The 13,380-nt window shown below is 44.3% G+C and overlaps 1 protein-coding gene across 1 annotated transcript; it reads right to left on the bottom strand.

The window, feature by feature from the left end:
- Positions 1-2,370: 2,370 nt before the first annotated feature.
- LOC126531114 (venom serine carboxypeptidase-like) lies at positions 2,371-12,212 on the bottom strand. The gene is made up of 4 exons (XM_050178514.2): positions 12,100-12,212; positions 8,845-9,017; positions 5,671-6,007; positions 2,371-3,608 (listed from the first exon to the last, which is right to left on the bottom strand). The coding sequence occupies exons 1-4, from the start codon at positions 12,155-12,157 to the stop codon at positions 2,788-2,790; spliced, it is 1,389 nt and encodes a 462-aa protein (XP_050034471.2). The 5' UTR covers positions 12,158-12,212; the 3' UTR covers positions 2,371-2,787.
- Positions 12,213-13,380: the final 1,168 nt, after the last annotated feature.

Raw genomic sequence — 13,380 nt, 5'->3', positions numbered from 1 at the left:
ATAAGCACTCACCACTTCTCTTATCATCATCATCCATCCCAGTACTTTCACTCCCCTTCCCTCTTCCCCAGTGCAGAGTAGCAGACTAGAGCGCACTAGCTCAGGTCGACCTCTCTGTCTTTCCTATCAATAAATCCAATCCAATTCAATTCAATTCAATGCCTGTGGTTATGTGTGAGCCACTGTTTTGGGTCACTGTATTCGGGATAGCTCGATATTTAGCGGGCAAGTTTAAAAAAATTGCCTACCGTACGGTTACTTACAGCACAAATGGGAAGAATGTCTGGGTTCGCCAACTCTTCGCATACGACAGCTTCAATCAACGATACTGCGGGGCGGAACTCGTAAGAACGGACCTGAGGAACCGATGAAGACACAGCCTCAATCTCACGCCGGAAAAGATGCAGCAAGTTTTCAGCACCACGCGACTTGAAGTTTTCACACGATGAGGTAGCGACGGTATTAAGGAGCCGGACGAATTGTTGTTAGAAACGACGGCTCTTTGCTTCTTGAAAGCATCGGCACTCTTCTATAATGTCGTCGACGGTCGAGCACTCCTTGTATACGAGTAAATTAAAGGTGTCGTCGGCGATGCTTTTTGTGAGCTTCGGGCATCTTGTCGTCCACCTGCCGACCGAAGGCTAATACATCTTGAGTGTACACAACGTGCGGTTCACTAGATGCTTGGGCCCTGCACAAAAGTTCCTTCTTGGCCGCTCGCTTGTGCCCAATTAGCCTCCCAAGGAGTTCCTGCAGTTTTTGCTTGCAGATGTTCCAACTGGTCAATTCATTCTCGTGTGTTTGGATCCAAACACGGGCTGTTTCCTTGAAGTAATAGATGATGCTAGCCACAATTATAGTCAGGTCCCACCGGTTGTTCTCCCTGGCTCGCTCGTATTTGATTAGCCAATCTTCGAAGTCCATGATGCCCGTTCCGGAGATTGTTTCAGGGTCTCGGAGTTGGGTCAAGACAATCGGTGTTATGATAGCCGAAGTCGAAGCAGAGGGTCTCTTAGTCTAGATGGGCGAATGGCCTACAATATGTCCCCTGCGAAGTCTTGTGGTGGGCTTGTGATGTACCCAGCAACTCCACCAAGATGTTACAGCGAGGTTCTACAGAAAAAGGAGCTTATTTACGCTATCTACAAGGAGGCTAAACGTGGCGAAGCAACAAGAAAGATGGCGGACGACGACGACGACGACGACGACGACGACGACCTCCTACTATGGCTCATACCTCCAATGGGGCATTGGCCAAGAATTGTGTGTTGAAACTTTTACTTAATGTTTTGAAGTATTACATATTGAAGTAGAAAAAAGAAGACAAGAAAACATACAAGAACAAAAAAGGAACATTCAAAACCTACTCGTTTAGTTGATTGTATATAACCGCAAACGGCATCAAACACGTGGACACCACTTCGTCCTCCCTCTTGTCCACTCTACACTTCAGCATCTTCTTCTATATCCACAGGACGAGTGGCTCATATATCAATATATGCGTTCTTCCCACTGTCAGTTGATGTATGCTGTGCACGAAAACAAGGTCTCGTCTGGCGAGATACCGCCTTAAACCTCAATTTACTGGCAGAGGTGTTGTCCTGAAAATACTGATTGCTGTGAACTTCATGTAATCTTATGTCTGTAATAAATATTATTCGTTGTCTATTGTCTCTTTGTCGCGCCGATTACGAAATTCTTCTCAAGACGACGTTAAAAAAACGAGGCACATCCAGAGGCGTCAATTCTAAGCACCTGTTCATCAGCGAGTACCTAATACTCGCTGCTACCTTACGCTAAGAACATACACTGCCGAATATTCAGTGCCTCAGCTGTGACACTTACCTATTACAGTACTGCCTACTTGTGAGTGCCCATAATCGTTTAGTGAGTTCAATACGTGCGTGGTATTACTACCTATTCTTTTTTTTTTTCAATTTATCGCTCAAGCGAGGAAATTACACGGATCAGACGTTGCTTCCTACGCAGGAGCACAATCCCTGACCCTTTCTTATTTGTTCGACTTCTGCCTCCTTTTTTCTTTCTTTTTCATACTTTCATATCGTTTCCTTAATCAGCAAAATAGGAAGCCGTGCTAGTAGTAGGACAATATACTTCAGTTTTAGCTAGAGTCCGTCCCCCTGAAAATGCAGATGTCTGTGAAAAAAAGCAGTACATGAGGACTTCCGTGAAATTACATCTCTTATCGTTGAGTCAGATAGCAGTCAGATCAAATTATATTAATTTGATTTAGTAATTTTCAATCATTTGTAACTCAAATCTACCTTCGCATCACCGCAATCAACGCTGCACTCCATAATCTCGATGGTGCCTGTACTAGAAGTGATGTCAAATACATAATGAAGGGGCTTGAGGGTCTATGAATGCAGCAGTGAAGCAGTTCTTACGCAAAACGTGCATGTTATTTTAAACATAAAGCTTCCCCAATTCTAACTGAAAGAGTTCGCTGCGAAGCGCTACGCCTGGTAAAGTACAAACTTAATCCTGAGCAGAAACAGCTATACCTGGTCGCAAATGACATATCATGGCACCGTTTAGTAGATTTTCATTGCATGCCAGTTTATATTATCATAGTACGATCCTATTGCGCTGTGGCACAATTTACGCATAAGGATTGACAGAAATATTGGTGCTTACACGGTCACGAAAAAAGCAAAGCGCTTCATGCTAATTTGTTTTCTGATATAATCTTCTTACATCTTTCTCTTACGCGAATTCGGTCACCGCGCATCGCCGAACAAATCGCAAGTCGGACAAGTGTGTCGTCTACGCAGAAGAGCTAGCCTGTGCGGAGAAAGGCGGCTCGTTATCGACGAAGGCTGTGATGAGCTCGAACATAGCCTCGGGCTGGTCATAAGGCAGCACGTGTCCGCCGTTGCGCACCACGACGAAGTTGAGGTTCTCGACGGTCTTCTTGTAGCCGTACAGACGCTGGCCGTCGGCGCTCCGCCAGATGTGGCGAGGTTCGCGAGACCATCGATCCGCGTGCGACCAGGCCACGTTGGCGAGGAATTTCTCCGTGTGCGTGGTGGGCACGCAAATGTCCAAGTGACCGCTGTACACCAGCACCTTGTAGCCGCTCTCCAGAACTTGGGTGAACTGCGGCACGGCCGAGCGCATGATGTCGCGGATGAAGTGGGCGGTCACCAGATCGCGGCTCATGCTGAATCCTTGCTGACCCACGTGCAGGGCTCGCCGGATCTCGGGCTTCTGGACGAAAGCCTTGTAAGTCTTGCTGTCTTCGGGCTCCTTGTCGATCAGGTAGTTGTAGTAGTATTCAAAGCCGGTGACGTTCTTGAAGAAACTGTTCTGCGTCAGAAGACCGAAGAACAGACTGTCCATTAAGTAACCGCTCTCGACAGTTCGACCTGCGCGGAGGAGATCGACCGCTTCCTTGGCGACTCGCATCATGTGGTCGGCGGCACCACGGTCGATGAGGCCGATCCCGTAGATGAAAGTGCCAAAGTCCACCATATTTACGGGGTCCGTCAGACCGTTGCCGTAGGCGATGCCACGGAAATTAATCTTGACCCGCATTGAGTCCGCGTTCTCGTGTAGCGTGGCGCCCACAGTCGGCACGTACTTCCCTGCACGTCAGAAAAAAGAAGAAAAAAAATGAAGTATGAAGAGGAGTGTGGGGTACGTATGATTGTATTTTATAAAACAGCAAAGTAGTAACCGCTGCAAACGCGACAAGTAGCATGGGAATCGGAACATGTACATTAGGACCTCAGTAACATTCTCGACCGTCGGTGTAATCAAACGCATACATCTTCCGGTCTGAAGCATAAGTTACAAATTGATGGACCTTCTGTGGCTTGAAGCCAGCATGCCTCGCTTGGCTGTACAGCCATCCTGTAGGAGAGAAAAGAACCGACACGGAAAAATAGGACGACACAATCACTTTCTTTCAACTCAAAATCCACTATTTGCGCTGTTACATGAAGAAGTTATCGAACTGTGCGACTCGCTCAGTTCTCTATTCTTGTAGCTCTACATCGACTTGATCATGGTAACTCGCCCTTAAATATAATTGGAAGCATTGTAAATAGGAAAGGATAAACTTGTAACTAGAAGCAACTATTCGTAGTATGAGATACAGTCCGTGCTGTCAGCACACGCTTAACGCGAGATATTTGGTTTTTGCACACAACACTGAGGCACTCGGTCAAAAGACAATAGCAAAAACCAACCTAATAAAGATAAGTTCAATGTAAATGTGTTATAATAAAGAGAACAACACTTAGGATAACTGTTGGTAACTACCTTATAGCAGGGCTTACGCTCAGTTATCGTGTGTTACGGTGATTTCTTTTTCCTCCTTCATTCAAACTGGCTACAGGGTATTGTCACGGGGGGTGCTCGATGCCGGTAACCACACAGCACAAGGGTGCGACAAGCCAGACGCTTATTGAGACGAATTTGTACCTCGCATTACAAAACAGCAACTAGTACGGTAACAGCAACAGTGGGGAGCGCGGGTGTTAGTCAACGAATACGCATATAACGCTTATGTATGTTCAGTATTTAAAGCCCTCCAAGGAACATACCAATAGCATCGTCAGATATCCCGCTCGTTGCGCTGCTTGACAGAATGGGTCCATCTAAAGCATACGAAGCTGGTGTAATGGTAGGTAGGCCTGTGCGAGTTGCTTAGGCTCGACAACAATTCATCAACGAGGTTCAGCCCTACAAAGCCTGGCAGTCCCATGTGAGTATACTCGGTTAGAAGCTAGTGCACAGCGATGGTGACGACTTGGAATCAAATAATTGAAGTGTTTCGTAAATCAATATTCTGAAAGCGCGAATGCGGAGATTGTAAAAAAAAAAGCGTCTTTGTGAAACTGGTTAACTATTCGAGCTAAAAACTGTACAAACCTAACCGTTGGCCGAATGACGCGTAAAAGCTAGCACCGTTGATTCCTGGCAACTACAGGCTTGTTAAATGGTTGCGCACGCTTTTGAGTGTTCGTTAGCAATATCTAGTGAACATGAATTGATTTTGTGGAATGCTGCAGGCTCAATGAACCAAACACGTGTGTGTGAGAGAATGAAAGAGTTTAATGAAAACTTAACGGAAACAGCTGTGCAAGCCATCACAACTATCGTGAAAACGCTGTGGTACTGTTACAAATCATGCTTATGAAGGGACCAAATCGGATACAATTGAAAAAAGAATAAAGAAAAGAGCAATGAAGGAACATGCTCGCCACTTCCACGCGAAGGTTAACGAAGGTTCCACTCGAAGGCCTGCTCTTCAGAGAGCTGGTAATAAAGAGGATGCGAGAAAAGAAGCAGCGAAGGGAGAGAAGAACAAAAGATGAATCACGAAAATTGCAGCGAAACTACGGCAAACACTACATCTAGTAGAGCAAGAGACAAAATTTAGAAAGTTCATTCTGTTACATTAAAGCAAATTGAAAAGCAAGAGAGAGAGAGAGAGAGATGAAAGGGGGAATGCAGGGAGGTTAACCAGAAAAGAAAATCTGGTTTGCTACATTATGCTGGGGAGAGGGAGGAGATCGAAGGATATACAGAGACAGGAAAGTAGGAATGCAAAAAGAAAGGGTGTACATACACAAGACCACATCGAAAATCAGTGACGCGAACAGCGAAAGAGAATGTTACGCTATTAGAAACAGCGCTTACCGGCGTAGGATTCTCCCGCGATGTAGAATTCATTTTTGGCCAGCTCGCCGAACAGCGTGAAGAACTGCTGCAAGAACTCTAACATGTCGCGGCCAACATCGGTCTGGTTTCGGGCGTAGCCAGCGTCGTTCTCGGTGTAGCTGAACCCCGTTCCCACGGGTTGGTCCACGTAAAGCATCGAGTAGCGCTGCGCCCAGGTGAGCTCGCGAAACGCCGCCTCGCCGCCGTCCTCCTCCGACACATAGTAAGGACCGTGCTCATTGAAGAAACCCAGAAGCGAGGACGTACCGGGTCCTCCTTGCATCCACAGTATCACCGGGTCATTCTGCGGATCCCTCTGAGGACGGATATAAGAACATTTGATAATGTATATAATAACATATGTTAGTATATAATAATCTATAATAACATATAACAACATATATATAAGAACATATGCTGACGTCGAACGTCATTTTGGCGGGGGTTGTTAAAAGGTGGCTGGCAACATTTTTCTCTTACGCGTCTGCTTTTCGCCTGCTCTCCATTTTCTTTCGCCGTTACGAAATAGAACGCGAACATATTAGGTTCGGGTGGTGCAGGGGTACTGACCAATCCTCTTTAAGTGCGGCGCACTTTAGGGACAGGTAATACGAAATATCTGCACTTCAGTTGTGGAGGAAGACGATTATTTCCTTTTTTTCCACGCAAATGTAGTCGATGGCACTGCATTATTTTGCTCGTGACATCCACTGTATAGAAGGTATGGCCTCCGAGGCGGATAATCCCCTGCAAATCGAACGCTCATCTTAGCACCCTGTTCTGAGTTTATCCTTCACAGTGGATTTGTGCCATTACACATAGAATCATCATCGTTATTATATTCTATCTGCGCCTTGAAAACGACTAACAGAGGCGGAAACGCGAGAACTCTTGAACGCAGAAACTACTGACAGGCTGCAGACGTACCACACATGCCATGCAGAGGACAACGATTTCATTGGAAAAGGATTTAACCTTTGAGATAGTAATCGCCGACGGAGCCTCCAAAAACACTCTCAAATGCTATTTGGTGGTCGCAAGTCTGTGTGTGCATCACCAAAGACGCCCATCGACCGCTGCAGGCTATCCTAAATGCATTCACACGTTAAGAAAACAGCCCCAACACCGGTGATCGAAACACTGATTCAGAAGAGGGCACTCATTTACAAACATGGTGGGAGGAAACTCTACATTTCAAGTTTATTTTGGAATAACGCGCTGCCGACACATCGGGCAAGTGGGTCTTAATGACGGAATCGCAAAGTATGTCTGTTTCACCGAACTTATAGCAACTTATTACAGTGGCCACAGAGTTCACCTTAGAATGTCGAAACACTTAGAAAACGAAAAATAAATATGCTTTCATGACGTTGTGCGAATGATTTTTGTTGACAACTTGGACCACCATTGTGTATGAAAGTACCATAAGGCACCCACCATTTGTCATTTTATTTTCAGTGAAAAAGGATGGCGCTGTTGCATTAAATTAGTTCATAGCCGAAAAAATCGCTGTAGTCTGCAGGCATATTTTTATCTACTAAATGTAGATGACACTGGTATGCTTCTTTTACACTCAGAGATCTGTGTCATTCTGGTAATTATACACACGATAAAAGAGGAAGGCTGAGTCATCGCGCATAACGTGGAGCAGGAGGAGGAGGAGGAGGGGGAATAGGAGGAGGAAAAGAAAGGAAGGAAAGGTAGGGAGGTCAACTAGGTGCGCGTCCTGTTTGCTACCCTACAGTGGAGAAAGATTTTAAGGCATGAAAAGAAAGAAATGAGAGGGAAGGAGAAAGGTACTATCGATGTGAACATGTGCGGTTGTCTATCACTTCACACCGACAGTCGGTCAGTGGGGCCAGTCGATTTCATGAACAGCAGCAATTGCCGCGTCGCTTTGTAAGCCTGTGACGCCTGGGGCCATTGTCCAAGAATTTTTGTTTCTGAAAATAGCTTGCTGTCTAATCGGTTGAACACACTCCGAAGAACGTCGCGTTCGATGTCTTAAACACAACAAAATACACCACGCGTGTTCGAACGCCTCTTCACAGTGGCACGAGTCACATATAGGTGTGTCGGACATTCCAATAAATGCGTAAGCTTTCGTAAAAGCTTCCCTAACCAGGGGCGGCACAGTAAAGTTGCATCATGGCGGGAGAAGTGCAAGAAATCTGCAGCTTCAACGCGAGATCAAGCCGGTGAACCCAACAGTTCGCGGCAGTCTCGGTGCTCCACGAAGTTTAAGCCTAGCGGGCATTCCAGTGTTCTTAGGGATTAATGCACACTTCAGCAAAAATCAAATGCTCATTTTCTTTCTCATTTCTTTTTTTTTTCTTTTTTTTTTCATCGCGTAGTGTACCCGCGGGGCCTCTCTCTCTCGAGTGGCGTAACTCGTTGTGAATACACTTTTGGGAAAGTATCTGCTTTGAAAGCTTTCACCAAGCTTCGTGCGGCCTCCGCTGTGCTACCATAGGATTAAGAATGTAAAGCTGCTGTGTTTACTAACAAAATCCTGGCATCCCAAACTCTTTCATCATCCCCGTCTATCCCTCTTTCGATTCCTTTTCCCCCTTCTTCAGTACAAAGCAGCAGATTAAATCATAAACGCTCGAGCCAATCTCCCTACGCTCCTATAAATAAATTATTCTTTCTTTCTCTCCGTCTTATGTCCTACTAGAGTTTAGTGCTAATGCGAAGAAGTTTCCGAACGACACATTACGAGGAGTATTTTTTCATCCGTGCACACAACTAATGTTCCTCGATGAATCAAGAAAGAGAGTGCTGGGCTCGCTGATGGGAATGTAATATTTGTAGAAACAGAGCAAAAGGGAAAGAGCGTGGACAAAAAAGGAACTAGAATACAAATACAAACGATGATTTCGTCATCGCCTTCTCGTATTTTCTTTTCGTTTATATTTTTCGGGGGAGGGGGGGGGGGGGGTTGTCCCTTGATGGAGAGCGAATAGTGCTAACAGCGTCTCGCGCCTCCTGCTCGAATCTATGCATGACAATGAATGGGCAAAAATGGCGTGACTGGGCTTCATGACCCGGAAGTAAATGCTCAGGTGGAGAAACTTATGGCACGAATTACTATTCTGTAGCCCCGCCTAAAAAAAAAAACCTTATTGCCACAATAAATTTACTTCGACTCACCAGTGAAGGAACGAACCAGAAGAATAGATTGCTATTGTACTGTGGATTGACGGTGATGTAGCCCGCATAACTGGGTACCTCGTGATCAGCCCCGATGGGGCCGACCTTGCTTGATGACCTGGCCTCGTTCAGTTTGCCAGCATCGATGAGAGGTGTCAAGTACAGGGGCTCTCCTGCAAATAAATGGACAAAGCACATTGGCCCTCCGAAAAACTGGACCACCACTTTTGTATTTCTCGTATTTTCTTGAGTTGGTAGCTCCGCTACCATATCTGTTTTTCAAGAAGTGCTCCTTCACACCATAGAGTTTTATACGCACGTCATCAAGGGAGAATCCCACGCTGCATCATTTAGCAATCATGAGTATTATGGTACATAGATTTCTGCGCAGTCTTGCGTGGTTCTGCGGAGAGAATTTCTTCCAGGTGCTCGTATCGTTCTTTCTGATGCAGTTGCATTGTGTACTAGCGTCGCAACGTTTCCTGAAAGCACTGTAGTATTTAACGTTTCCAGTTGTTTCACTGCGTAATTACCAGCACGTAGGTATACGCTGCGACAGCTTCACCCTAGCGTGTCTAAATCTGGATAATGTTTAGTAAGCAATATTTATCGTGCGCGCTTATTATTCTTTTCTTATTCTGGATAAAGCCCTTGCTCGTGAGGTCCTGAAAATTATGGAAGTGTATAAGTTAGAGGCCAAACGAGAATATGTATAACCATACATCAATGTTTCGATTACAAATATGTTTTAGTGGGGTTAATGTGAGAATCCACAAGGTCATTTAAAAGCTGAAAGACAAAGTCTAGGCAAAATTCATTTATTTCATATCATTTCTAAGCTGACCAAACTGTCACAGTGGTGGTGCATGCGGACAGTATTTAGTGCTAGAATTCCCAATAGTTATATTTGTATTGATGTTAGTAACAAACAGTAACAAACCTACGTCGTACTCGGAGTCACCGTGACCACCCTCACTAAGAAACACCGCTGGCAATAACTTGTATTTCAAATACCTGGAAGCTATAGGATATTCACTAACTTAAGGCCACCGCTTAGATCTTTCTTCTCTTACCTGTTTTCTAATATTTGTCTTCTATAAGTGTAATTTACTGCGTCGCATTATATTGTATTGTCTAAATAAGGTTCATTCTCATGCGGCTCGGACTTCAATGCAACATGATATTCCACAGCAACATGAAGTCTATGCTGCAAAATCTGACAAGTGTACGATACCAATGCTCCACTAAAAATCCGCGTAAGTGTAGGTTATCGATGAGCAGTAGTACCAACAAAACTTTTGTTCTGAGTCATGTGTGTCACACGACTCAGAAAGCAAAGAAAATGTCATCTATCGCATTGTCTATTTTTGTCCCACAAATACATTTGTCTAAGGAACGCGCTTCCCTCCTCTCACCTACCCCTATATCCTTACAAAAATACACCGAGGACAGACAAATCTGATGCATATACACTTCGCGCTGGCAATGATAATTACTTCTTGTAATTCTGACATTGCGTTGAGCTTCGACAAAATTTGCTAGTGTCACTGATATTACTTTTGCAAGGAGAAATGCGGACTCCTGCGGTTCAGCTTTCTTTCTTTTTTTCTTGCTTGTCGTCTTTACGCTCGATCACGTCACTTCAGCTTTGCAGAAATTATAACTTTAATTAAAATTATCACAAACCAGAACTGTTCATAGCATGATCAAATTTAACGCTAGAAAAAGTTACATAGTACGATCAATAAACGGATAGCGTGGAAGCTTGGGCTTGTTGGTGATTCATTGGAAAAAGGACACAGCGCAAAAAAGACAAGGACACGAGAGAGCGACACGTACACAGCGCTGCGTGCGTGTCGCTCTCTCGTGTCCTTGTCTTTTTTGCGCTGTTGTCCTTTTTCCAATAAATGCAATAGACCTTTTTTAATATTTGCTTCTATCGAACACGAAACAAGGTTAGATGCCCAACGTTGCATACCGCTAAAAGCAGCGCGAAACAGATTTTTAATTTCGTCGGCTTTATGCTATTTTAATGTAGCTCTCAGCATCCAGTGGCTCTGGCCACATGCAAGCTTTCAAATCTTAACGTTTTATTTTAGCACTATAATATTTTCAGTTCCTCTACACTGCGGAAGTCATGTTAGTTTGCCATTGCTTTGTTCAGAGAATCTAAGTTCTGTGTTGATGAAAATTCTCGCCTTAGGTGATCTTGATTAAATGTAAATTGACACAATAAATGTAAAATTGACTTAAGTTAACCGTACATAGGCAGAAATACACAAGAAAGTGAACGGAGAACAGCCTTCGCCGTAGCTCAATTTGTACAGCATCGCACACCTAATGCGGAAGGTGTGAGTCGGGTTCCGATCGGTGGCAAGTTATTTTTTTCATTCAGTTTCATATTGTTCTACAACGTTTTAATTAAAAACCACGAGTTATTTACTCTATGATTTTCATGCCTTGAAATTGTCCCGTGGTGTCCTGATTTGGCGTTGCGCTGCTAAGCACCAGATCAATTCCTAGTCGCGGCGGCCGCATTTCGATGGGGGCTAAATGAAAAAAAAAGAAAACAAAAAACGAAACAAAAAAGCACCCGTGTGCCGCACATTCGGTGCCCGTTAAAGAACGCCAGATGGTCGAAGTTAATCCGCAGTCTCCCGCTACGGCGTGCCTCATAATAAGGTTGGGGTTCTCGCTCGCGAAACTCCAGAATGTAATTATTTATTTATGTTACCAAAAATTGACTTCCTTGCCTCCCCTTCTTGTTCAAGGGCACTCAAGAATTTTCGAGAAAGTTATTGGTGAAATGTCATATTTTGTAACAGCACATAGTTTTGCATATCGACGTCAAGCAGCAACTGCTCGATTGCTTGAGTATGAGTGCACAAAGCAATACTTTCCATCACGTAACTTCAATAAATGTCTCTTCTTAAATCTGCCTTTGACTTTATTGCTCTTTCACCTTTTCTTGGAAGCCATGCACCAGAACTAGTAGATTTTAAATTTTGTGAGCCACTGCTCTTAAGACGAACTTCTCGCAATGTAAAAAAATATTGACAATTCCTTAATTCGTTTTAACGGGGTCTACCGTACACATCAAAGTGAAGCCGTCAAAAGTTTTCATAAATAAACAAAACTAGCTAAATTGCTAAACAGCGTGCTTTAATGAAAAGCGATGCAGCAGGCGTTCAATTAATGTAGCGTTTCTTTTTTGAGCAGACTTCTATTTGCAAAAACCATGACATCGGTGTCTACCAGTATTTGCTGTGCCACCCAGGTCATCATTGCTGCCACTGGCCTCATTGTCCGTCATGACCTCCTCCACCGTCTGGTCTCTGTAACATCACACACACACAAAAAAAAAATGATTTTATCTACAAGTTCAGTGAATCTGAACACGTCATATCATCTTTAGACATATTGTTCCCACGTGTTCATATGCACAACAGTGATTCATCATGTAATTTTTTTTCAGTGCCATGAATGACGATGTTTGTGAGAAGAGTTTTTATTTGCAGATAAATTTCTTAACTCTGGCGTTGGTACTAAAGGCAAGAATAGAGTAAAGGATTAAATGAACGGGGTAGGTGCAGATAAACCGAGCCAGATTAAATGTACGAAAAAAATATCTGCACAAACCATCAAAGATCATTTTGTATGCAAGCGAAGCTTCGGTTCTCGTCTTTTGCCTAAAGCAGCATACCGTGCTGCGTTACTCTTCATGAGTCAACGGGCCGTCGTTCCAACGTGTGCACCCTTAAAGCGTTTGGGAGCCATCTTTGTCTCGTTCTTGTCGTTTACGGCAGTGCAGGGCCATGATGGAACGCGCGAACGGCGGTGAGAAAATGCCGTCGACCGAGTACAGGTGTCCACTACACAGCAGTGTGGTGGACACCTTTCGTTCCTTCTCCTTGCATTTCTTCTCTCTGCACTCCCCTCTCCGAATTCCACACTTCTGCACTTCTGTCCACATTCGCCATCTCCACATTCCCCATCTCCGCATCGCTCATCAACACGTTCCTCTTCTCCGCATTTGTCCTTTTCACATTCTACCTCTCTGCATTACTCTCTGAGCATAATCTGAGGTTAGGAAGCTCCACGTGTAGCATTTCGGCAAGGTGAAGATTGTAATTAGGGCAAACCAGAGTCTGTTCATTTTGATTTTCCCGACATAATGTTTCACGCCTTTGACATAGCCACAGTCGATAATAGAAATAGAAAGAAAACCTACAATACTTCTTTTTGTTCGTGTCTGGCTTTCTAGTGACAAGACGACAGAGACGCTGCTGGCAAGAGAGTTCCGCACGTGGGAAAATATACCGCGTGTCCCAGCTAACGTTAGCAAAGCTGTTCAACGAAAGAAACGATAGAAAAAGATGGTGCAATATGCAAATATAGAACTTACGGTGTCCGATCGTCAGAACACCGTAGGTTATAAAGTCGCAAATTGCGCCATGTTTTTTAAAATTTTTTTGGTGTTGTTGTTGTCGTCGCTGTTGTTATGGAACAGCTTGGCTAACGTTAGCTGGGACACCT

This window comes from Dermacentor andersoni, chromosome 5 (genome assembly GCF_023375885.2).
Source record: "Dermacentor andersoni chromosome 5, qqDerAnde1_hic_scaffold, whole genome shotgun sequence".
In the NCBI taxonomy this organism is placed as follows: domain Eukaryota; kingdom Metazoa; phylum Arthropoda; class Arachnida; order Ixodida; family Ixodidae; genus Dermacentor; species Dermacentor andersoni.
This window is presented reverse-complemented; position numbering and strand designations above follow the sequence as displayed.

Coding starts and splice junctions, on each gene's coding strand:
- LOC126531114 (XM_050178514.2), bottom strand. CDS start 12,157: ATGACGGACAATGAGGCCAGTGGCAGCAATGATGACCTGGGTGGCACA. Junction 9,018..12,099: donor GGGTGGCACAGCAAATACTG/GTAGACACCGAT, acceptor ATTTATTTGCAG/GAGAGCCCCTGTACTTGACA. Junction 3,609..5,670: donor CGCGGGAGAATCCTACGCCG/GTAAGCGCTGTT, acceptor TCTGACGTGCAG/GGAAGTACGTGCCGACTGTG.